The 25094-nt window shown below is 38.6% G+C and overlaps 3 protein-coding genes across 6 annotated transcripts in view; 1 reads left to right on the top strand and 2 right to left on the bottom strand.

The window, feature by feature from the left end:
* Positions 1-690: 690 nt before the first annotated feature.
* LOC109962421 (ubiquitin-conjugating enzyme E2 D2-like) lies at positions 691-7850 on the bottom strand. Its single transcript, XM_020604119.1, has 7 exons — positions 7364-7850; positions 6251-6314; positions 5487-5518; positions 5236-5313; positions 4657-4762; positions 4038-4131; positions 691-1689 (listed from the first exon to the last, which is right to left on the bottom strand). Exons 1-7 carry the CDS (start codon positions 7385-7387, stop codon positions 1644-1646), a joined length of 444 nt encoding a protein of 147 aa, XP_020459775.1. The 5' UTR covers positions 7388-7850; the 3' UTR covers positions 691-1643.
* A 362-nt stretch (positions 7851-8212) lies between these two features.
* On the bottom strand, positions 8213-21402 carry LOC109962473 (RING finger protein 145). 4 transcript variants are annotated; one of them, XM_020604221.1, is made up of 11 exons: positions 21094-21402; positions 20674-20986; positions 18666-18774; positions 17956-18047; positions 14887-15128; positions 14343-14521; positions 14102-14242; positions 13536-13718; positions 13307-13454; positions 12197-12553; positions 8213-10563 (listed from the first exon to the last, which is right to left on the bottom strand). In XM_020604221.1, the coding sequence occupies exons 2-11, from the start codon at positions 20840-20842 to the stop codon at positions 9832-9834; spliced, it is 2352 nt and encodes a 783-aa protein (XP_020459877.1). In that variant the 5' UTR covers positions 20843-20986; positions 21094-21402; the 3' UTR covers positions 8213-9831. The 4 variants fall into 4 exon arrangements, with proteins under 4 accessions (XP_020459877.1, XP_020459878.1, XP_020459879.1 ...); XM_020604223.1 differs by having other exon boundaries at positions 10215-10439; XM_020604224.1 differs by lacking the exon at positions 8213-10563 and adding an exon at positions 11457-11617.
* A 699-nt stretch (positions 21403-22101) lies between these two features.
* Positions 22102-25094, top strand: part of cpxm1a (carboxypeptidase X (M14 family), member 1a) — a 13579-nt gene continuing 10586 nt past the window's right edge. The window contains exons 1-3 of the mRNA XM_020604151.1: positions 22102-22513; positions 23995-24104; positions 24677-24816. Of these exons, the coding sequence (XP_020459807.1) occupies positions 22162-22513; positions 23995-24104; positions 24677-24816 (602 nt within the window). The 5' untranslated portion in view covers positions 22102-22161. The remainder of the gene's footprint in view (positions 22514-23994; positions 24105-24676; positions 24817-25094) is intronic.

Genomic DNA, 25094 nt, shown 5'->3' with positions numbered 1-25094 from the left:
CCCCCTAAAATTTTTCAAAATTTGCCCCCCCCTAAAAAAAAAAAAAATTTTTTTTTGGTTTTTTTTTTTTTTTTTTTTTTTTGCATTCCCGTTAGCCCTTTAATTTACCGGGAAGAGAGGAAATGCATTGCTTAAATTCAAAAACTGACTTAAGGCAACATGTTTCAGACATGAATGTAATTAACACAGCGATAAACAAGTGTCATTCAATATTTAGATGTACCTTTGGCCAATTTACTCCTCAATTCGCTGTAACCAGCAATTAATGGAGCTACAACAAGACTTGCTTGTATTTGTCAGATCTAAGTAGGTACTGGCAGCTTCTTTAAGAGCAAATTAAAGTATTTAAAGCAGCATTTACTTTAAAGAAATTACACTTTTCTCCAAGTACAAAAAATCCCCTAAACCATTAAGAGTTGTACTTGTTTGAACACCCATCACATTTTCTCCAGTCCCTAAAAAGCAAAATAGATCATTTAAAAAAAAAAAAAAGTTGCAAATACAGAGAATCTGCAACCACATAAACATTTTGAAATAAAAAGGTTCTCCCATCTTTAACAGGCACAAAAGATTTAAAGGATGAATGCCATACAAACAGATTTACATGAGCACATGCCCATCAGCCTTCCTCTAACAGAACTTTTGAATTTAGTACACTTAGGGGGAGACAAAAACACTACTGACTCAGTGTATGGTTTAAGTAATTTTATTGAAGGCGAAACTAAAAAGAAACAGAGCCACAAGTTGATTATCAACCATGAGCTTTGCATCAACATTTTAGGGCTACAAGAAGACAGTGTTTGAGTGGGCATAAAACTAACTGCTCATCTACTGGCTTCTAAATAACAAAAATAGATAGCCATTGGGGGAACCAATTTTTTTCCCAACTTTTCATTCTTACAATGCACTTTGCAGAAACATCAGATATAATAGCCTACCTTTATTAACATGCATAAAATACAACAATGAAGTTCTTATATTTTGTTTTTAACATTGATATATAGTGCTGTGCTTCTCTGAACACACACTGATAGTGGAATAAGATACACTACTTTCTTCAGGTAACAGATTCCTGTTAATAAGAATGTACTGATGCCACACTAGACCAGGAACTTTCAGAGACTGGTGCTTTTGCTTTTTAGATGTTTGCAGATTTAATTAGAATGCTGACAACTTGAAACTTTTTCTGTTTCTAGGTATGGCTTCTTTACAAGTGCTCAGAGGAACCCAACCTAAAGTTATGTAAATCTCAACCCCACATGGTGTCAATATGCTGTTCAGTGTCAGGAGACCAGTCGCATTATATTCCATTACCTGTGTGTGTGCAGAGTAAATGACTACAACCACCAATTTTGGGTTGAACAACTCTTACTGGTACATGCTCAAGCTGAGTGTTTAGAACCATGGTGATTTTTTTTTTTAAATTACAACTCCATACAGAAGAGGAGTCAAAACTTCACAGAAACTACCACGTGTCCTAAAGAGAAAACACTATCTTCTTATGAGCGCGGAGGTGGAAAAAGAATGGGAGGTAAAATGCTCTGATTAACAAAAGAATACAGTAAAAATGAAAAAAAAAATTTCTGGAATTTGTGAGTTTGAGACCACAACACCATTTTCCACCAGCGTACCAAATGATGCCATCACATTGCATATTTTTGTGTCCATTCTTTTGCCATTTTGGTGTATCTACGAAGAGAAAAGGGGAAAAATTAGTGAGCAGCACTGTGACAGAAAAATTCAACTTGTTCTTTCACATCAAGAGGCTCCATATGAACAGTATCAAGGTGCATGTAAAAAGCTGAACCCAAGACCTGACCTAATAGGTTACTCTACATGCACAGGCAGCCAGAGATTAGTACAGTCAAATCTCACAATGCAGTCATACTTCGTAACAGGGATGATTTTCTTTCGCTCAATGGGTTGGAGACGTTGGTCATTGTGTGGAAATGGGCCCTCGACTGTGTGAAGCCTAAAAAACATCACTAGCTAGAGAACCCCCCTGAAGTGGACGTCCAACATCATTCAAATTTATTTGTGTAGCACCAAATCATAGTCATAGTCTCAGGACACTTTACAAAGTAATGTCTAGACCTTAGCATCATCATAAAGGAAAACCCATCAAATCCCCCTTGAGCAGCACTTGGCGACAGCGGAAAGGAAAAACTCCCTTTAACAGAAGAAACCTCTGAAACACCGCGGCCCTTGGTGGGCGGCCTTCTGCCACCATAAGCACTTTATTTTCCTAATGCACATTTTTCTTTGTTCTCCCAGCCTCATTTTGACTACTCGTTGGGTTATGGAGCAACACTGCACATACACACTGAGAGCCACTGTACCAGAGTCAAATTGCTCCAACACACCTGGCCAATAAAGCCGATTCCAACCGATAAGAACCATCTGAATGGAATGAGCTACCAACATGCTGCTCAAAGACTGTGCTACACTCATTCCAAGATGTTTTTGAGGAAAGTATAGTAGGTCATTAAAATGAGAAATAATGTGAATGTTTCTCATAAAAATGAGCTAAGCATCTTATGAGAAAAGTTCCTCATTAAAACAGATTTATGCTGCGCTAGGCAGTTCTTGTGTGTACTATGAAATATAAATCGTGCAGGCACCACTGATGTTCGCTATAGACAACTCCTGCATCACGTTGCAGACTGATGTTTTTCTGCAAACAGCTGAGCTGTTGCACAGTGACAGCCAAAAGGGGGAAAAAACCAGCTGTGGTCAAGATGGGCACAGCATCGCTACTGGGAATTAATAAAATTTAAGATGAACATTTGAGTGCAAAACAGGGATCATGTTAGTTTAATTTTGATGCATGATACCTTAAACAAAGCATATTGAAGTTGTTCATTTCATTATGTGTTAACATGATACAACTTCACAGAGGGCATGGAATAAGGGAATAAGGTTATGCACAATAGCCTGCAGTACACGATACACAAAAAAAAATGATTCTTTGCTGTAATTTAACTAGGGTGACTTGCCCTAATGTGGGACATTTTTGCATTTCAAAATTCTGCAACGTACTGAGATGTGACACCAGTACATTAAACCCACACCCAGTAGGCTACCATTCCGAAATCCTCAGGATGTGTCCTAGCGAGACCATAGAGAAAATGCAGATATAGGATTTCACCTAATCTGACTGTTATGTTAATGCCAGAGGTCTAGTTCTATTTGATGAAGTACAAGAGTGCCTCTATGACGCTTGTGCATGCACAGTTAAGTTGTGGCTCGTTTTGGGGGCCACTATGTGGTAACTTAACTGCCCACATGATCAAATGTTAGACTATTCTCTGGTGTGGCAGAATAACAATGTGAATAAGTAGCCGTGTGTCACAGGGTGAATGTTACTGACATCACTAGGGCGTAACCTCCACCTAAAATAAAGAGACTTTGGCACTTTTTCGACCCAACTGGCACCGACAAAAGTCTACCACTGTCAATGCTAGTTCTTTAATGTCAACTAGGAGAGTCTCTGCCCTAATACTGCAACTCAATTTCTCTGGGCTGCATTAGCAATACCCCCAAAGAGCAGTGCCAAGAAACCACCCATTTTAGTTATGAGCAGAAAAACAAGTTAACTTGTTTTTTCACATCAAGAGGCTCCATCTGAACAAAATCAAGGTGCATGTAAAAAGCTGAACCAAAGATGTGAGCTGACAGGTCACTCTATAAGCATAGACAGCCAGAGATTAGTCCAGTCAAATCCCACACTGCAGTCATGCCACTGAGACCATATCATCATATCCAACCAAGCCAAGATGCAGCACAGCCTCCTGGCCTTACCCTAAAGCATGGCATACTTCACCGTCCACTCCTGAGCTAGTTTATTGTACCTGACAGAGTTAAACCAGGTTACATACTAGACTCAAGTGACACTTCTACACCCGTAAGGTCACAATCACTGTCAATACACCACAACGCTGTTCTTCTTTTGGGGATTTAAAAGAAGGGGAAAAAAAAAGGGGGGCCATTTCACATGTGTAAAGAATGGGTTATCAGTCAGAGAAATGCATACGTACTTCTGACTATCTGTTTTGTAGATTCGTGCAATCTCTGGCACTAGTGGGTCATCAGGGTTTGGGTCACATAGGAGTGAGCAAATGGAGAGTAGAACTGCAAGAAATAGAACATCAACATTAACCTTTTTTTTTTTAAAAGCCATCTTCAATAGTTTCGGTTGTTGATTTATCTACAAGTTACATAAACCTCATTAACAGATGTGGGCTCAATGAGCTGCATGTATAAATATAAAATGTAATTTGTCTGTCTAAAAATCAAGGTGACTACAAATAATCCAAACATGTGCACATGGCTGAATGCAAGTGTGTGTGTGTGTGTGTGTGTGTGTGTGTATATTTCAATTTTAGGTTGTATTATTTGCTGTGTTCAAAATAAGCACTGACATGCAAAAGCAAACCTAATAAAATACCTGCCAAAACATTTGTAGCCAAATAAAGAGCTTTGCTTATTTAAACATATTTAAAAGTAAAGTCATCTACAGAATAGTAATCTACAACATGCCAGCAAATAAGGCAGGTGATCCTTCTTGATTTGCTTACCTACTGAAAATATATTATCACTGTCAACTGATAGTGTTGCTGTCAAGAGGTCATGTGCCCTTTTCATGATTATCCATACCTTTAGAAATAGTAAGTGCAGGAGACCATTGTGATCTGAGAATATCCAGACAGATACTGCCATTACTGTTAATATTTGGGTGGTAAATTCTTGTTGTAAATGCAACCTAAAAAGGGAGAAAAGAAAAAAACAAAACACAAAACAAAAAAAACAAACAAGTGAGGACACGTAAAATGAAACCAACTCAAACACCCAAGTCACAGGTGACGCGCAATTTAAATTCCTTCACACAAGGCAGTGACGTCTGATGCTCAACTTCTAGAACAACAAGTGTTACTTCACAAGGGTTGTCAATCTGCCAAATATTTTAATGACTAAACAACTGGGCTTCATTTACAAGAAACATTTGTTCTTTTTAATCATTTACACACCATGCACAATGACAGTTGTGCTGACTTTTATAGTACACAATCCCTGACCCCAGTCCTGGACATTATTTTAACATCACAAAGACAACTTGTCTTCTTGATGACAAATACTGCAGGTGGCTGGTTTGATAGATGAATGACGATATACCTTTATTTACCCAAATGCAGCAAAGCAATCTTGTTTCAGATGTGATCAGCTATGCTGCCTTACCTTGGGTGGTTTGAAGGGGTAGTCTGTTGGAAAATGAATTGTCAAGAAGAAAACACCTCCCTGATATGGACTGTCACTCTGGGGAGGGGGAGAAAAAAAAATTCATTTGCATATTTCACAAATAATTATTTGAGTCTCCTGTCCACATCTTTCCATGTTCAAGTCAGTTGTATGAATTTAAGACAGCCGGAACACAATACTAATAAATATCATGTCAGTTTAAAGGAAAATTATATTAAATATCTACTTACAGGTCCCATGATTGTGGCTTGCCAGTGAAACACTGCAGAGAACACAAAGTAAACAGGTAAAGGTCACAGGTATGTGATCTGACAGAACTAGTTCTCTAAAAGTGTCTTTACAGCAACTCCATTTCCCTTTGTGTATTTTTAGTAATACTGTTTTGTAGCCATGATGGCTGTAAACAGTCTTCCCTCTAGTGTTTCACTCAGTGGGGTGACCAAGATTATCAATTCTCAGCATGAGGCCTACATCCATCTGTGCTTTCAGTTAATTTAACCAATGAGATTTCTTTGGATGTCAGAAATCTGAAGTCCCTGATCTTGAAAATGTAGCTCATCCAGTTTGTTTTGTAGCATTAGGTACTGCTGTTTTTGTTCCACACCTCCAAGTGTGGAATATTGTTTTTAGACTCTGCTCCTGCCAACACTCTAAAATCTTCACATATGCAATGATTAGCCAATTGCCAACTCTCTTTCACAACTCCTGGCAAAATACTAACAAAATCATTAGAAAACTGAATAAAGAAAAATATAGCTGCAACTAATTAATCTTCCAAACAATTTCTCATTTAATTGGTCTGTAATTTGACTCAATCCACAACAGTTCACTTTCATATAATCCTCAGTCACACATTTCTAAAACAAATCTGCAAATGGTTGTCATTTTTGCATTAAAAAAAAAAATTACCCAGTTGACCATTTTTCTGTCAACTGAGTAATTGTTACACCTCTACAATATTTGTTGCATCCCTAATAACATCTGGGACACTTACTGTCATCACCCACTGGTCCAGCTGAGCATTGTGCTGGAGGGTCACGAGCCAGGTCATTAAGCTCCTGTAACGAAAATAGGTTTAGAACAATAACCAATTAGACCAGAGTAATGAGCAGAGACAAAACAATCAGGAGAGGGGATGTGAAATCAATGTGCAAGGTGAAGCACCACTTATGCTTAATAATAGAGGGGATACTGGGGATGGGAGACACTACATGAGATTATTTCACAACACCCTCACGCTGGTGTTATCGCCTGCCACTGTCCTTCAAGGGCCTTGCTGTTTGCGTCCACATTTAACAGGCAGATGAGAGCCAAGCATATATACAGTACAGCCTGTGCTGTTATTTTTAGGTCTACAGCTTCTTTTTTATATACATCTACTGTAAAGTGGAGGCCACTGCCCCACCCTGGCCTTCTGACACATCATTTCACAAGTTTATGGATTTTCTTGGAAGACTACTTAACAGCAGAGTCAAGAAAGAAAGAACACGGTGTGAACACTAAAGAGGTTAGTCGGCTCTCTATCGTTGCCATTTCCTCCGTGTAACTACCAGAACTGACATTCTGTGATGTGCACACGCTCAGAACAAATACCACGGAACTGTATCATGAACACAGGTCTGACTCTTAACAGAGTCTATGAGTGACGTGAGTCATTTGTTCTGGGAAGAGCCGTTTCTTCCTCGTTGTTATAAAACGGTTAGCCAAGACACGCAACATCAACGTGAGTTTCCAGTGTACTATAACCAGGCTGAAGGCTAACGTGTGCGTTTATGTAAAGGTATGGGGTGTTGGGCAAGTCATGCGGCCTCTTTTCACCGTCAAACCACTTCGATAGGCACACTGAACCTGTAGGTGAAACTGATGTTAGCCAAGCTAGCCGAATGTTGCCGGAGCCACGTCTGTGGGCTGGTGCAAAGAGAAAAAAAGATTGTTCACTCAACTCCCTAAACACAACAAAAACATTAGAAAGACGAAAATTACTAAACACTCGAATGTGTTCACCGCCATGTTTTACAGGATTCCGTATCAAGAACAGTGCTAGCAACGCTGTGGGAGGCTAGCACCTAGAGCTAATAGTTAGCTAACATTAACGAAGCCATCTTACCTTGTGAATCCTTTTCAGGGCCATCCTCTCTCTGTGTTCTGCTCTTTAATTTAAACGTTTCCCGATCCTAGCGGTGAGGGGCAACTCTGATATCCCAGAAGGTGTCGCTTAAACAGTGACGCTGTGTTAACCCGACGGCCTTCCCTTTCAAGCTAGCGTAATTAGCTGGCTAGCGAGCTAAAACTACGTATACGCGGAATTAGCAACAAAGCTAGCTGGCGATTTTATCCAGCTAATTTTTGCCGAACGACAGTCGTTAACCTATCCTTCCTTAACCCCCACTTTCCTGGTAGTTTCAACGTCTTTTTCGAACTCTTTGTATCCCCGGTTGAGACTGAATAGTAAGTGCGTGTGGCAAGTGAAGTGTCCCGGACAACAAAGCTGTTTTACTTGCGGTTTCGGTCGACGCCGTTTGGTAACTAGTAGCTGTGTGCGTATATTTGAAGCTTTATGATGAAGGCTGCGCAGTTGGCAGCGGAGGGCGGATGTGATGGCAGATTGGTTACAAGCCTGCAGAAAAAAATATGGGTGACTCACCATATTGATAGAAAATGCAACAATAAACTTGTATGAGAAACAAAAAGTGGCCAATTTCTCCTATATAATAAGATCAAATAAGTGAATTTTAAAATAGTGTATTGTGCTGTATTCATCCAAATAGGCACAATTCCTTTTTTTGGATACATTGGCGTACATTGCAGATATATGTACTTTTTTTTTTTTTTACTGTGGTATAAACCTTTTGAAAACCATATTTTCAGATTTATTCAAGAATCTTACACCTTCACTTCAAAGGATATAATCTTTTTTCCAATTACAATAAGAAACCCATTCATTATACTGTCAGTTTAAAACACATTCTAGCACAACTTCACGCACTGTCAAGATGCATACAGTAGATGACAAAATAACTGAAGGGGTCAAAATCCCAGCAACATTTGCAGTGTATAAAACAACTTTATTTCAAGACCAATGCGTTTTGGCCTGTTACCTTCATCAGGGTCTGTCTGTTAAAAGTACATAACATAGTTGTTTAAGTGGTATGGATGTAAAAAAACAACAACCAATCACTTTGTGGCTGACATGTATGTGTTTGTAACAGACCCTGAGTCCAAGTCCAAAAGCCGAAAAGCATTGGTCTTGCAATAAATTTGTTTTATGGCTACACTGCAAGTTTTGCTGCATTTTTTACTTTTTCAATACATTGTCAATTTCCGTATTTTAATAACCAAATTATATATCCGTAAATGTAAATTCTCCCAATTTACTACCTTTCCCTGTTGAAACAGAAAACCTCTTACATTCTTTAAACCTCATAAAGAACTATACGTTCCTTATTACTGTCTCCATGCTCTCAGGCCACTAATGAAATATTGTCTATGATATTTAACTGTTTTACTGTCAAAACTATTAATCAATAATAAAAATAATTGTCTGTTGCTGCCATAGTGCAAGCTATTTTGTTTGTAACTTTGCTGGGAATGAGGGGACATGCATAAACAAAGCAAAATTTCACCTGACACGATAAGGACTTTCAGGTGGGTCCTGCTTTGCTACCATTTTTTTACACTCAGCTGCTAAACTCCATCACCCTTACGTGATGCATGTTGCTAAATTAGATGGTGTAGGTTTGATTAAAGTCTTATACAGCAAACCTGAACCATGTAATGCTCAAGCACAAATATTATCAGCAACGATATTTTTAAAAATGTTCTGTTTAAACTTCAAGACACGTAATTCCAGCCTCACTGCGCACAGTCATGATTTTCTTAAAATATAATCATAATAAAAAAAAAAGTACATTTTTATATCTGTAAATTAATACTAGTGTAAAAAAAAAAAACCTTTGCCGTACACAAGGCTGATTCATGAGTACCAAAGACAACTGCTGAAGTTTTCCTTTTGCAACGCTGCTAGCACAAAATGTTTTAGATATGAACAAGACAAGGGGGTAAAAATGAAAATTAATCAAGTATCTGGTAAATATCAATGCAGGATAATTACTTGAGAGTTATACAAGGTTCCTATTCACTGTAATCTTTTATTTTTACAATTTCTTTACAGTTAATAAGGGCACCGATTTCACCCAACATAATTTAGTCTTTATATTCAACCCAGACAAAACTGAAGCACATTCATTACACTGTCTTGTAAAATATACAGTGTTTTCCACTGGTTCACAGAGAAAAGGCAAATGTGTTAAATTCCCCTTTGGGGGTGACCACCCCTTTGCACCCTTTTATACCCTTCAAGGCACTGATGCAGGACACTCAGTTACACTTGTCTGTGCTTGTGTAAAGTGGCGTCCCAGGAGGGCACCCGAGGGATCTGTGGGACAGGCTCAGCATCTCCGAGGTCATCCACACCCAAGTCTGAACATGTGCCGTTACCTTTATGACTCTGAGGATTGTCAGTGCAGTCTAAATGTTTTGAGTTTTCACTACACAATTTGATAAAGGTTTGGCTATCTATAAGGTTACATGTGAGACAGCCTCTTGATTTTTATCAGCATAATTTGATTCTGATGAATCAGGCCTGTTACATGATTTATGTGTCCAATCACAGCTCTCATGTTTATCATCGCCGTTCTGTTGCAGTCTAACGCTGTCTGAAAGTTCTGTTCCATCAGAGTCAGACTGGCCCTCCACCATGCTCTCATTCACAGCATCAGGGGTCAGCGGTAGATCAGAGTCCCTTCCATTCTCTTCCCCTTGGGTGTACATGTTAGCAGGAGCTTTACTCAGCAGCACAGAGGGACTAGAAAGCCCCCCTGAAGAGCAGTTTGACACTGGGCTGACAAATCCCACAAAGTCTCCACTGGAGCTGAAATGAAGAGCCTGAGGTGCCTTTGTGTCAGGTTCAGCTGGTTGATCTTTATCTTCTGTTCCACAGTCTCCATCCCCAAAGCGTTCTTTCTCCTCCTGCTGCTCAGTGCGATCAGTAGTTATATCATTGCTCTGCATCTCCTGTGGTTTGCCAGTGTCCAGGTTAACATCTCCCTCTTGTGCAGCCACTTCTGGCCCTGTGCCTCTCGGAGGTGGAGCTGCCGGAGCATCATCTGAAGTCTGGTTCTGACCTGGGAGAGAGGATTGGACTGTTTGGTGACACATGGGACAGGTCTCCTGCACATAGAGCCACTTGCGAAGGCAGTTGCCATGGAAAAAATGTCCACAGTATGTGATCACAGCAGAGCTCATGTCCTGTGAAGAGAGACATGTTTGACTTGACAACAAAACCTGGTGACTTAATGTTGCACATCTTCCCAAAATCCAAAGTGAGTAGTGATTTAGTCAGAATAGGACAAGAACAGAGATGTTGTTGTATAATTATTTAGATAAAGGTTTCTTTAAAGCTTTAACTGTTACAATAAGAGGGACGCTGTCATTAACTAAAGTGTCTTTCTTAGTATTTTGTTCTCAGGGCAGCAAGGTGCTAGTGAAGAGCAAGAGCTGGGTGAATTCCTCTACCTCAGCCTAAACTTATGATTAGAAACCTGTAACTATTTAACCATAGGTAGACTAGTCTTACCACTTTAATATGAGGGACTCGTACTGGTGTACCAGAGAAAAACCACTCAGAATGTAATTTAATACCGTTTTGAAGTTCATACCAATGAGAGTATTAAAGTAGGGTGGAAAACCAGCAGCGACAACATGACCTAGAATAAATTTGTCTGTCAGCTGTAAACGGAAACATTTAAGGGTAATGTTGCTGCTGATTTTAAAATATTTTGTAAGACCTGTAGATACTCTGTGTAGTACTATTTTCTTTAACACTGCTCTATATTACATATATACACCACAACATAACAATACTATAATATACAGTATTACTGCTATATTGTTTCTGCTTTTAGAGTATATCAGTCTTTTTGATTTCTATTGTATATACAGTATGTTTAAACACTTCATAGTATCATATTGTGAATATTACATATACTATATAACATGCTATACTATTATGTATATTGTAATTGTACTTATTATTCATACCTATATTTATAGTACATATACAGTTCAATATAATGGCTGCCTGGACATTTGCACAAATGCTTACACATATCAAATACACAGTCTAAGGTCTGGTAAATTGCCTTTTTATTGTCGCCTCTCTTCCTTAATCTCTTCGCTTTGATTTCTTTTTCCCACTTGAAGGCTTTTTATCTGTTTTCCTCCTCTCAGTTTGTCTTTGTGACTGTTCTTTGTTGTTTTAACAAAACTTTCTGCTGCTGCTCCATCAGCAAACTGCTCCTCACTGTCAAGGACAGGAAAGTACACAGCTGCGAGCCAAAGATTCAAGTGTGACCAGTAGAATTAGAGGTGGAGCTAAACTGGAATAACAGGAATGACGTGTTTTACTAGGGTACACACAATGTTAAGCATTATGTGCAAGCAGAGCTGTCAAATGTAAAGTGCCACTGAAGCTACTCTTGGAGGTGAAAGATCAGAATTTTTCTAAATGTCATTAATGTCAGCTGCCTGGTGTCTCCCATTAAGATATATTTCCGGATATAAGCATAAATCATGTTTATGTTTTGTGTTGTTTTTTTTCTTTGTTAGTTTATGGAGAGGTTTACTGTATATGCCTGTGGCTTCCTGACCTGTCCCGTCACAACCATTTTACTTCTCTTATCTGGTATTAAGATGTTGTATAGGCTATGTGCACATACTGTAAATTAAAACTAAAAACTAAAAAAAAACATATAAACACCTGAACATGTGTGAGGCCAGCTCTCAGTGGTCTGCAATACAATTATGATGCTTTATATTTAGTAAACTACCCCCAGCTTTAGCTTCACTCCACAAGCATGATGATGACTTGCTGGTAACAAACCTGGAAACAGATGGAGCAGACGTCGTTGTGCTGCTGCAGCTGCTCGGCTGTGGCTCTGGGGAGGGAGTTGATCTTCTTTGCTGCTTCCTGTCTGAGCAGGAAGCTCCTCCATCCTGACTGAGCTCTGAGCCAAACATTGAAGTAAGAGTGGATGATAATAACAGAGGCACCCATCCAGCTCCACTCCCCAAACAGCGACTCCCAGGTGCCGTAAGCCACCACGCAGAGAGCCACCACAAACTCTAGCACCCTGCTGACAGCGTTCACCCAGTAGATCACTTCATCCAGGCTCTCGATCGGGTCATAACGAAACAGTTCCACCATAAAGAGGGAGTAGATCAGCATGGTGCCTGTAACCTAGAAGAAACGATTAACATCTTTATTACTAGAAGATTAAAAATAATCAACAGAAGTGAAGTGAACTGCATCCCTTAATTATACCAGCTGTTTATTAAATGTTAAGGTTTTACTAAACAGTAAGGATGTAATTAACAATTATTGTCAAGTATTGATTAATTTACAGAACATTTTCTTCATTAACTGATTGTCAAGCTTTTAAATGTCAAAAACTGACATCTTGAAACATCTTGTAGTACAAAAGCCAAATATATTCACTTTACAATTATATGTCAAAAAATAGAAAATCATCACATTTGAGAGAAACAAGAGTCATTTTCAATATTTTTGCTTGAAAAATACCTTTAAAAAATTAATCAGCTATGAAAACAACTCCTGATTATTTTTCTGTCAATCCATTATTAAAATTAATCAGCTGGTCATTTCAAGGTTTCCTTTACCAAAGTAAGACATTTTCCAATTTCACACAAAGTAGCTTTGAGTTCAGCCTGCAGCTTCATCAAAAAACCTGTACAATACCATGGCAACACACATTTCCAATTAGAATTAAATCCCAACAGTAGTAGTGTCAGCACCAAGGCCATTCACAGGGCTGTACAGGTTTATATGAAGGGTGTAGCAAAAAGAAATAGAATACAGAATCTTTCACAGAATTAAATGTATTTAAAAATTGTCAATCAGACTGTCCAGGCCATTAAAACAGACAGGGACATAAGAGGTGACAGAATCGGTCTTAACACTCACTCTCCCTACCTGTAGAGAAGTCAGCATGCAGCTAGAAACCAGTATAAGGAGCCAGAAGTCCATGTGAAAGAACTGGGAAATTTTATGAGCCATAAACACTGGGAAAATGAGAAGGAGCAGACACATGCTGAGGCCGCGGAAGTGTTTCCAGAGACTCCTGAAGCACAGGAGAAACAAAAATTAATATAAAAAAAAAAACACTGAGGAGTAAAACAACACTCCCTCCTGCTGCTGTTACCTGTTGCGCGATGCACCCAGGGTCAGAACAACTGGGTCAGTTATTTCAATCATGGATTGCAGGGTTGAAGTCACCACGATGAAGAGGATGATGCTGAGGAGGAAGGTGCGCTGCACTGCCTGCATATCTAACAGACCCGTCTGAAGAGCGAGCAGGAGCAGAGTGACGCCCTCCGTCACACCTCTGTGGATAAAGTTGATTTAAAAATCGAGTTCAAGTCAAAGTAGAGCAGAAGTAGCTCGATGCAAGAGCCCATTGACTTTAGACTTGTACACTACACTAGTAACCTTCAACAATTTTTAGGATGACAACTAAAGACAAAACAATTTGTGTGCATCAATGGACAAAGATTTTAAAAAGCAAATGTTAATCTTTATATTATTTTCTCTAGTTGCTTTTGTTACATCTTTTGACATTCAACTGTGCATCATGATTAAAATACGAGGCACAATTCTTCTCCTCTATTCACCATCCAGCTCTCATCAGGGTGTCTGAGGCTGGTCCTGATTTCCTCATATAAAACACATGGATCTGTTATGTGGCTGATATATCACATAGCATCTCACCTGTGCATGACATTCTCATTCTGAACAGCTGCAAAACCTCCCAGGTAGAACTTGCATAGGTTGAGCAGCCCAAGAGCCAGATAGGACACCACGAAGGTCAGACCCAGTAGAGAGTATGGTGTGGCACAACATTCAGAGACACTGCAGAGTTCAGTGAGTGAAACAGAGAAAACACCATGTTGTTAAAAATATGTATGGAACAAATGTACACAAAGGTGTAACATATATAACCACATCACACCTTGTAAGCAGGAAGTACACAGTTCCCTGATGGGTTGCTGAGGTGGCGCTGCCCGATACGATGTCTGAGCACAGCCGGAAGATGAACAGAACAAACCAGAAGACACTGAAGAGCACTGGGAAGGCAAACTGGTTCCACAGAGAGATTCCTACAGTCAGAAGTCTGTACAGGTCGATCACCTGAGGGACAGCAAAGCAGTGATGCGATGAGGAGCGTTCAAACTGGACATATAGTGAAAAACATACATAGCCAAAAGTAAGAGTATACAGCATTTTGTAATAAAGTGGGGTAGGCTAATTGTGGGTCATGATCCATTACAAATAAATAGAATGCTCAAACATCATTGAGTGGTAAAATAAACACAAAATCATAGAAAACAAACCACTGTGAAATGTACCTGGATTTATTAACATTTACTGATTTATCTATGTTGGCTGCACTTTAAACTGCAGTTTAACTGTAGGTAGATTTATTTTATTGTTGAATATACCTGCAGGCAGTGTGAAAATGTTTTAGCATAACAAAGAACTCAGAATAACAGCACCTCCAGTTGGAGCAGTTCTGAATATGCGGCCCTTGCGAGGTGATATGGCAAAAAGAGATTAGAGAAGAGGAACACGGTGAACCCCGCCACAGTCAGTTCCATAGAGAAATCGTTGACGGTCAGTAGTGTGGCATGAGGAGCGGTGAAGAGTCTGGCCAGCAGGGGGAGCAGGTAAGCAGAGAACAACCACACCTTTCTGGTATTTGTCAGGAAGGCACACAGAGCGCTGAGAATAAGCTGGCCTGAGTAGAAAACACAATCAACTTAGAGATTAAAGTGAGCCTTTTGGCTAACGCTGACACATTTACATCTTTGACGTCCCTGTCAAATAAACTAACAAAGAAATGACCACAGCTGTCAAGAGGCACAGGGAACTCACAATTGTATTTGCCAAGGTGGATACTAAACAAACTAAGCTGTAAACTGTGCAGTTCACTCCACGTTGCCTGAGGAAGATCGCTGAGCTGCCACTACAAACCTTTTTTTTCCAAATCAAATCAAAGTGTATTTATATAGCACTTTAAAAACAACTTGTTTCATTACCAATTTATGCAGAAAACAAGGAAATTCCAAATAGTGCCATTACTTTTTCTTGCAACTGTAAATGTTCTCATTGGATTTGACAGCTCCCCTACTTTTTGATTGACTTTAAGGGCTACACTGCAGCATCTTTATCATGATGCTCTGTGAAACATAGTCTTCATAGGGTTTATAGAAACATGGCAAATAAAAAAAGTCTATGAATATGAACAGGTTCGTTTTTGAGACTCACAGCTCATTGCAGAAACAAATCTGTTGTAGGCCAGAGAATCAAGGAACACTGCTCCTTCATAACCATGCTGCAGCTCCTCACGAATATAATCCCTGAAAATTAAAAGAGACAAGCCGTATACAGTATGTTTTATAATAATATATATTAAATAAAATTTATAAAAACATGAAATGTCCAAATAATTTGAGAAATGGATTAAGCAATAAAAGACTATATGCAAAATGTTTGAGGAAAAACAGTTATCCTGCTAGAAAAATCATTCCTGGGGTGACAGTAAAAAAACTGAAATTTACACATTGTAAAAATACTTCTCCATTTCTTTATGAGCTGCAATTTAATGCATTTATTATTTTGTTTATTATGGTCAGTAATTTATTTATGCCCAAATAAGTCAGGTTTTGTCTTTTTATTGTATCAAGGTTGCAGCATTTAAAAAATCCACTGCTTGTTCTTATGTTACCAGACAAAATTACATGAAAGTGAACTGCAAACAACAGTGTACGCTCGCTCCTTAAAAACTGGAAGGATACTAGATGCATAAAGGAAGGAGCACTGTGACTGTAGCCAAGTTTTGTCAAGTGAGAAAAGGGATCAATAGTAGCAGCAGTAGTATTAGTAGCAGTACAGCATCTCACTTGGAAATCAGATGCATCATGTATAGAAGAAGGGTAGCGAGGATATGGAGGTAGAGCGTCACAATGTGTCTCAATGGCAAAACCAACACCACCATGTTTATCAAGTGACCTGGAAGGCAAAGGAGAAGATTCAGGTTGTTTTCTAGGTTTTCTGGAGACTTAAGGGGATAGATACTCACTGAAATGTATAAAAGATATATACTAGGAAGATATACCAGGTAGACTCACACCCAAGTCCTTGATCAGACTGGCTGTATTAAGCTGACTAAAGGACAGGATCAACATTACAGGGAAAGATGAATGATCAAATATTCACTGTGCTCCTCTGTAATTTAACTCATCTTTCCAGATGACATTTTACCCATTGGGAAATTACAGTATGCAATCTGTAATAGATATGAACAATTCACTGGACAAAAGGTTTTCCAGGTAAAGAAAAGGTACTGAGGAGAAGGACTGATATAGATACTGTGTGAGAGGTGAAACTGAGAGTGAAATGCATACCAATGTTCATTCAGTGTGACTTACACTCAGCACAAACCATTATCGGATCATTATCTCAGATACCGTGAATAAATGTCCATAAATTAGCTTAGTTTTCTTCAGCATCAAAGTAATCCATAGAGAGATGTTCTTACACCCTTTCATATCTTGCAAACAGTAACGTCTTGACAGCTAATTTGCCATACTGCTAATGATGCCAATTTGCCAAAATGTTAACAAATACATGCTAAAAACAAAGCACAAGTGTTAATACCTTTACCTTCCTGCTGCTGACATTACAACAGCACATGAGCTCTTGTGCTCTCCAGCAGCTTTTTTTTATATTACTATTCTTTACACCTTTCAGACTTGTTCCTTTCTCCATGCACTACCGAAAAAGGTGAAGGGGGGGGTCAGCACGTTGCCAAAAGGCAAAATTACACAACTACACTATTTTAGCTATTCTTAAGGTCACATAAAAAACATATTCATATCTTATTCCCAAGTTGCAGTCAGCATTTAACATTTTAAACATAAATTAGTATAAAGAGGTAAATAGATAAATATATTTGAGCATTATGTGTTAAAAGTACTATACACTCAATGGCCATTTTATTAGGTACACCTGCGTAATTGTGGCCAGTGAGTGTATCACTCCCACTTTAACATCTGTGTTTATGAAGCTCAAAATGCTTCAGTTTTTTGGTGAAATTGTCATAAATGTATGATTTCAGGAGTAGAACCGCTGCTCCTTCAAAAGGAGCCAGTTGAGGTGGTTCAGGCATCTTATCAGGATGCCTCCAGGGTTCCTCCCTTTGGAGGTCTTCCGGGCACATCCAACTGGTAGAAGATTCCGGAGCAGACCATAACACTGGAGAGATTATATTTTTTTTTCCAAATCAAATCAAAGTGTATTTATATAGCACTTTAAAAACAACTTGTTTCATTACCAATTTATGCAGAAAACAAGGAAATTCCAAATAGTGCCATTACTTTTTCTTGCAACTGTAAATGTTCTCATTGGATTTGACAGCTCCCCTACTTTTTGATTGACTTTAAGGGCTACACTGCAGCATCTTTATCATGATGCTCTGTGAAACATAGTCTTCATAGGGTTTATAGAAACATGGCAAATAAAAAAAGTCTATGAATATGAACAGGTTCGTTTTTGAGACTCACAGCTCATTGCAGAAACAAATCTGTTGTAGGCCAGAGAATCAAGGAACACTGCTCCTTCATAACCATGCTGCAGCTCCTCACGAATATAATCCCTGAAAATTAAAAGAGAAAAGCCGTATATGTATGCGGTACAGTATGTTGTTTTAGCAGACACATGCCATTGCCTGAGGTGCAGTCTAATGTTTGTTTGTTGGAATGACTTATGATTTATTATAATATATATTTAATAAAATTTATAAAAACATGAAATGTCCAAATAATTTGAGAAATGGATTAAGCAATAAAAGACTATATGCAAAACGTTTGAGGAAAAAGTTATCCTGCTAGAAAAATCATTCCTGGGGTGACAGTAAAAAACTGAAATTTACACATTGTAAAAATACTTCTCCATTTCTTTATGAGCTGCAATTTAATGCATTTATTATTTTGTTTATTATGGTCAGTAATTTATTTATGCCCAAATAAGTCAGGTTTTGTCTTTTTATTGTATCAAGGTTGCAGCATTTAAAAAATCCACTGCTTGTTCTTATGTTACCAGACAAAATTACATGAAAGTGAACTGCAAACAACAGTGTACGCTCGCTCCTTAAAAACTGGAAGGATACTAGATGCATAAAGGAAGGAGCACTGTGACTGTAGCCAAGTTTTGTCAAGTGAGAAAAGGGATCAATAGTAGCAGCAGTAGTATTAGTAGCAGTACAGCATCTCACTTGGAAATCAGATGCATCATGTATAGAAGAAGGGTAGCGAGGATATGGAGGTAGAGCGTCACAATGTGTCTCAATGGCAAAACCAACACCACCATGTTTATCAAGTGACCTGGAAGGCAAAGGAGAAGATTCAGGTTGTTTTCTAGGTTTTCTGGAGACTTAAGGGGATAGATACTCACTGAAATGTATAAAAGATATATACTAGGAAGATATACCAGGTAGACTCACACCCAAGTCCTTGATCAGACTGGCTGTATTAAGCTGACTAAAGGACAGGATCAACATTACAGGGAAAGATGAATGATCAAATATTCACTGTGCTCCTCTGTAATTTAACTCATCTTTCCAGATGACATTTTACCCATTGGGAAATTACAGTATGCAATCTGTAATAGATATGAACAATTCACTGGACAAAAGGTTTTCCAGGTAAAGAAAAGGTACTGAGGAGAAGGACTGATATAGATACTGTGTGAGAGGTGAAACTGAGAGTGAAATGCATACCAATGTTCATTCAGTGTGACTTACACTCAGCACAAACCATTATCGGATCATTATCTCAGATACCGTGAATAAATGTCCATAAATTAGCTTAGTTTTCTTCAGCATCAAAGTAATCCATAGAGAGATGTTCTTACACCCTTTCATATCTTGCAAACAGTAACGTCTTGACAGCTAATTTGCCATACTGCTAATGATGCCAATTTGCCAAAATGTTAACAAATACATGCTAAAAACAAAGCACAAGTGTTAATACCTTTACCTTCCTGCTGCTGACATTACAACAGCACATGAGCTCTTGTGCTCTCCAGCAGCTTTTTTTTATATTACTATTCTTTACACCTTTCAGACTTGTTCCTTTCTCCATGCACTACCGAAAAAGGTGAAGGGGGGGGTCAGCACGTTGCCAAAAGGCAAAATTACACAACTACACTATTTTAGCTATTCTTAAGGTCACATAAAAAACATATTCATATCTTATTCCCAAGTTGCAGTCAGCATTTAACATTTTAAACATAAATTAGTATAAAGAGGTAAATAGATAAATATATTTGAGCATTATGTGTTAAAAGTACTATACACTCAATGGCCATTTTATTAGGTACACCTGCGTAATTGTGGCCAGTGAGTGTATCACTTCCACTTTAACATCTGTGTTTATGAAGCTCAAAATGCTTCAGTTTTTTGGTGAAATTGTCATAAATGTATGATTTCAGGAGTAGAACCGCTGCTCCTTCAAAAGGAGCCAGTTGAGGTGGTTCAGGCATCTTATCAGGATGCCTCCAGGGTTCCTCCCTTTGGAGGTCTTCCGGGCACATCCAACTGGTAGAAGATTCCGGAGCAGACCATAACACTGGAGAGATTATATATCTCATCTGACCTGGGAACAGCTCAGAATCTGGACTGAACCTGCTGCCACCGCGATCCGACACCGGATAAGCAGAAGATAATGGAAGGATGGATGTATAAATTCAATTATATGTGTATGATTGAGATTGGTGGTGTTGTACTGCACTACATTATATTTAAAAGTGTCTCAATATTTTTGTCCTGACAGCTACATACATGAGAGGATCAGAATCTTAGGAACACTAGTCCAGTACAACACCACCACATATAATTGAATTTATACATTTATGACAATTTCACTAAAACCTGAAACATTTTGAGCTTCATAAACAAAGATAATAAAGTGGCTGGTGTGTGTATATCTCCCATACAGTTCTTCAACAGTGAAGTAATCCTCCTCAAGTGAAAGCTAAGACTTGGCCCTTTAATGTAGTACTTATTTTACTATAAACAGATCATGCTGACACAGGCCATGAAGAAACAAAAATTGTGTGACTACCAAAATACTTGTGGCCTGGACTGTACCCCATTACCACACATTGTGTTTGTTTTTCCTATTCTAGCTATTGTTATTCCTTCTGGGCCTTTTGCACCTACATAACCTGTTTGTTCTTGGGCTGTTCAAAGTCTGATCTTATTGGATCACATGCACACTTACCAAGGTAGTACATGTTCCAGATAACGTATTTGTACTTGAAGAGCATGCCTTCATTTCTGGCCTTTAGATGCTCCGTTAAACCTTCAATGTCACATTTATACAGCAGGTCCAGCATCAGTATGCTTGGCACCCTGAGGGCAACGTTGGCCAGCTCTTCCAGACGAGGCATCTTTTCACTTTGTGGCAAGCAGAGTCACATGCTGTTAGCTATTCGTCGTCATGTCATTTGAAACAGACGGTACCAAAGGGCTCCTCTGTCAGCAACCAGGCCGTTATTTAGCGGCGACTTCCTGCTTTAAGTGGGAAAATCTGCCTGTAAAATGTGGTGGAGACATGTAGGAGTTAAATTCTGAATAATGGTATCACAGTTACAAAGCTGTAAAGTAGCTGGTGTGTATACAGTGACACAGTTTCACTTACATTCCGCAGTGACATGACAAGCGAACTGCCATGTCTTAGCTAGCTGCTGCTTAACGTTAGCTTTCTCAGCCGTCAGCAACAGGTCTTCACATATGGGTTTTCATAGCACCGCACGCAAAATAGCTTTTCGTTGTTGTAACGTCCACTTGTCAAATATAGACTCAAACAGTCATGACGGAGACAGCTAAATTAATAGCTGAAATTAAACGATAATGATGATGAGACTTCATATGCAATGTTATGATTCCAGTGGCTTGCGTGGCCATTTCCCGGCATACGTCATATCGAAATGAGCCAATCACATTCAGACATTGTCGATTTCAAAATAAAAGTATTGTTTTGGGATACTCCTGCTATTGCTAGTTTTACTACTACTATCAGTCATGGCGGAAGTACGCAGATTGTTTACTTAAGTAAAAGACGTTATACAACAATGTAAAAATACTTGTATTTGTTATATGTAAACATTTAATTTGTTATATGTATTCAAAATGTTACTATAGCAAGAATTAACATAAAAATATACTTAAAGTACCAAAAATAAAAGTACTCATTATGCAGAATGGCACAATTTAGATTCATGTATATCATATTATTGGATTATAATTAATAATGTATTATTGTGTACATCACATGTAATGTTTGCTATGTTATATACTTTCATTACTTCTGGGCAGTTTTTGAATTTTACACCAAGAATAAAAAAGTTTTGTGACTGTAATGTTTGTTTATTAATCTCTTTCTTAAACATAAATAGTAACTAAAGGTATCGAATAAATGTAGTGAGTACAAAGTACGACACTTTTTTTCTGAAATGTAGTTAAGTTGAAGTATGAAGCAGCAGAAATGAAAATACTCAAGTAAGGTACAGATACCCATTACTACTACTAATAAAATCACGCATGCCTGTTTTTGAGTTTTTGCTGGAATTGTGGGAGGGAAAACCAAGGAAGGGAGGTGGGTTGGAGGAGGAGGGATGTGGATGGAGATCTAGCTCTGTCATCTCCACATAAACTAGGTGGGGATTTTTTCCCCTCCACCACTCTGCAGCAGCAAACAGAGAGCAAGATGGAAAAGTCATTGTGCATGTTGGCTGCAGTGGTTTTTCTGGGAGGCTTTTTAGACAACGCTGGAGCGCTGATAAATGATGTGACCACAGAGAGTAGTTCATTATCCAACAACACAACTACAACAACTACAGCCGTGACTGTAAACTGGACTGAGTCTGTCACTGTAGATGGTCACAGCAGAAACCCACCAACTCCAACGACAGCACAGACAAAGTTATTCACCCCCACTATCGGAGGCAAACAACTGGACACCAAAAACATCAGCCAAGACAGAGACCAAGTAAGCGGCAATAGAGAAGAAGAAGAAGAAACAGATGACAATAAGAAAGAAGATGAGAAAACTGGACTAGGTAGGAAAATCACTTTTACCATCTGAACTTCTGCCAAGTAAGCCAGCTTTGCTTTTCAGTGAAGCTGTGAAAAGTCAGGGAGATTCAAGCTGATTAAACCCAAGTGTTACTGTTAATTAAAGATGCCGTACAGAGCATTTTAAAAAGCTGATGCCTTCAGGGACCCTGATGCTGAGGTTAGGTTCTGCTCCGCTTTGTCTTTGTAAAGTTATAAAACATAAATCAGGTTACATCACATTGTTTTAATGTGTGATGAATACTTTTTAAAGCATTTTGTTGCTGTAATGCTCCAGGACATTCCAGAGTTTATTTACAAATAGATATTTTTGTGATGAATTATTTTTTTGATTAATTTATTGTTTAATCTGGAAGATGCCAGAAAACAGTCCAGAAACAAAACATATAGAATATACTATCATGGAAGAAGAAAAAATCAGTAAACATTCATATTTGAAAAGCTGTGATCAAGTGAACCTTGTTTTGCAAAAATTGATTAATCACCTGATTGTTTTAGATCTAAAGAGATTTCTGTGTAACTTTCTTTAATCCAGTCCTTTTTTTGCATTTTTTTCATTAAAAAGTGCTTAAGTTTTTTATTTGTTGGTAATTGTTTGTTATTCTAATTAAAGGAGCTCAATGATTAAATTTGTTTCAGCTCTATAAACAATTTCTTATGAAACTGTCCTTAAATTTGAGAAATCAAATATCAATTTACATAATTTTTTGCATTTGGTGTTTGATTTAAGATGGAACACTGCATAACTACTAACCTTCAATTCATCTGCATAACATTTCTAAAAAACAACTATTGTTTTTGCTTGAAAAGAGTGAAAAATGCTCATCGGATTTCCAAGAGCACAAATCAGTTGTTTTGAGCAACAATCCAGTCCTAAAGATAAATGAATTTACTATCATGGAAAACTAAGGAAAAGAAGGCAGTGAACTTTCAAAAAAATGACCAGCAAATTGACTAATCAGCTAATAACAGCCCTAAACATATTAATTGGATTTGTCCCCAATTTGAGGACATGAAGAGTGCAGAACAAAACTGTTTTGAGCTGCCAGTACTAGCAGTCTACATGATTGATGCGACTATTACTGTTTGTTCTCAAAGTCATAAAACAGTCTGCAGCTGTAGCTTTCCTCTCTCGACTCTTGTAACCTTTGACTTTATGCTTCCTTGGCCCTCAAACATGTCTCAAATTACATTTAAACCCTCCACGGACTCACTTATCTGCAGTTTCTGCCACTCCCCCAGAGTGGCAGAGGTGGCGGAGAGGGCCTCCAAACTTGCAGTTAACTGACCCGGGATGATTAAAAATATTCCACAAAAAATTGCTGGCTGCTCAAATTACACCAGCCTTGAGTTTACTGACTCAAAGAAACCAGAAAAAGTTTAACCCCAGTCAGCAACTCCAGATAAGCAGAGACACAAACCCAAAGAAGATTTTTTTCTCCTGACAGCTTTGTTTTCCTATCAGATTGCCCTCCCCTTGGCCTGGAGTCCCTGAGGGTCGATGACAGCCAGATCCAAGCTTCTTCTTACCAGCGGACTGGTCTGGGTCCTCACAGGGGGAGGCTGAATATTCAGGTCGGTCTAGGAAACCAGGGTCATTTCAAACACCAGAGAACCGATTCTTATAGAAATCCTAAGAATAACAGCAAATAACAACTTGTTTTGTTATTTGTAGAAAGTGTAAAGAGGAGTATATTCAAACTATTTGTAGATTCAAATGCTTGTGTCTTTAGTCATTCATTTCACATTCATTTCTGTCCAAAATTTCCACTGCATATTTTTAAATTAATGGAAGGAAAGTAGGCTGCCTACACTCCCCATCTCTCTTTTTTTGTTTCTTTGCATTTTTTGGCATGTGAAATGGCTACTATAATAAAACTTCAGTGAGTACCTTTATATTGTTTTTCTACGAATAGAATCATTTAACAGTTCAGCTAAACTACTCATTAAACAGCCCTTTTCTTTCCCACCCCCCAAACCCCCCCCCCCCCCTTTGTTCTACAGTCTGAAAGCAATTACAATCAGGTCAACACCAGAATCTTATGCAATGCTTCATACTGAGGCAGAGCCAGGAGCTTTTGGTTTAATGTGTTCTGTGGTTCATAAAAAAAATCTGTGTACCATGTAGATTGTTTTGCTTTTTTCAGTCTGGCATCGAGGATGGGGACCTGTATGACGGAGCCTGGTGTGCAGAGTACAAAGACCGGGAACAGTGGCTTGAGGTGGATGCCATGCACCTCACCCTATTCACTGGGGTCATCCTGCAGGGCCGAAACTCCATCTGGAGGTCAGGTAGTATCAGGATCAACATGTGAAGGGCTTTTGTTCCAAAATAAAGCATACAACTGCAAAAATAACTCAAAACACAACTAAATGAATAAAAAACAAGTCATATGTCTAAATAATTTACAGGTTTGGCCCTGGAGGTACAGTTAAACCAGGCTGTATCCATCCATCCATCCATTTTCCACCGCTTATCTGGGACCGGGTCACGGGGGCAGCAGTCTAAGCAAAGATGCCCAGACTTCCCTCTCTCCAGACACTTCCTCCAGCTCCTCCGGGGGA

The sequence above is a fragment of the Monopterus albus genome, unplaced genomic scaffold (genome assembly GCF_001952655.1).
Source record: "Monopterus albus unplaced genomic scaffold, M_albus_1.0 scaffold64.1, whole genome shotgun sequence".
Lineage (NCBI taxonomy): Eukaryota > Metazoa > Chordata > Actinopteri > Synbranchiformes > Synbranchidae > Monopterus > Monopterus albus.
Note: the sequence above shows the minus strand (reverse complement) of the source record. Positions and strands in the feature narration are given on the sequence as shown.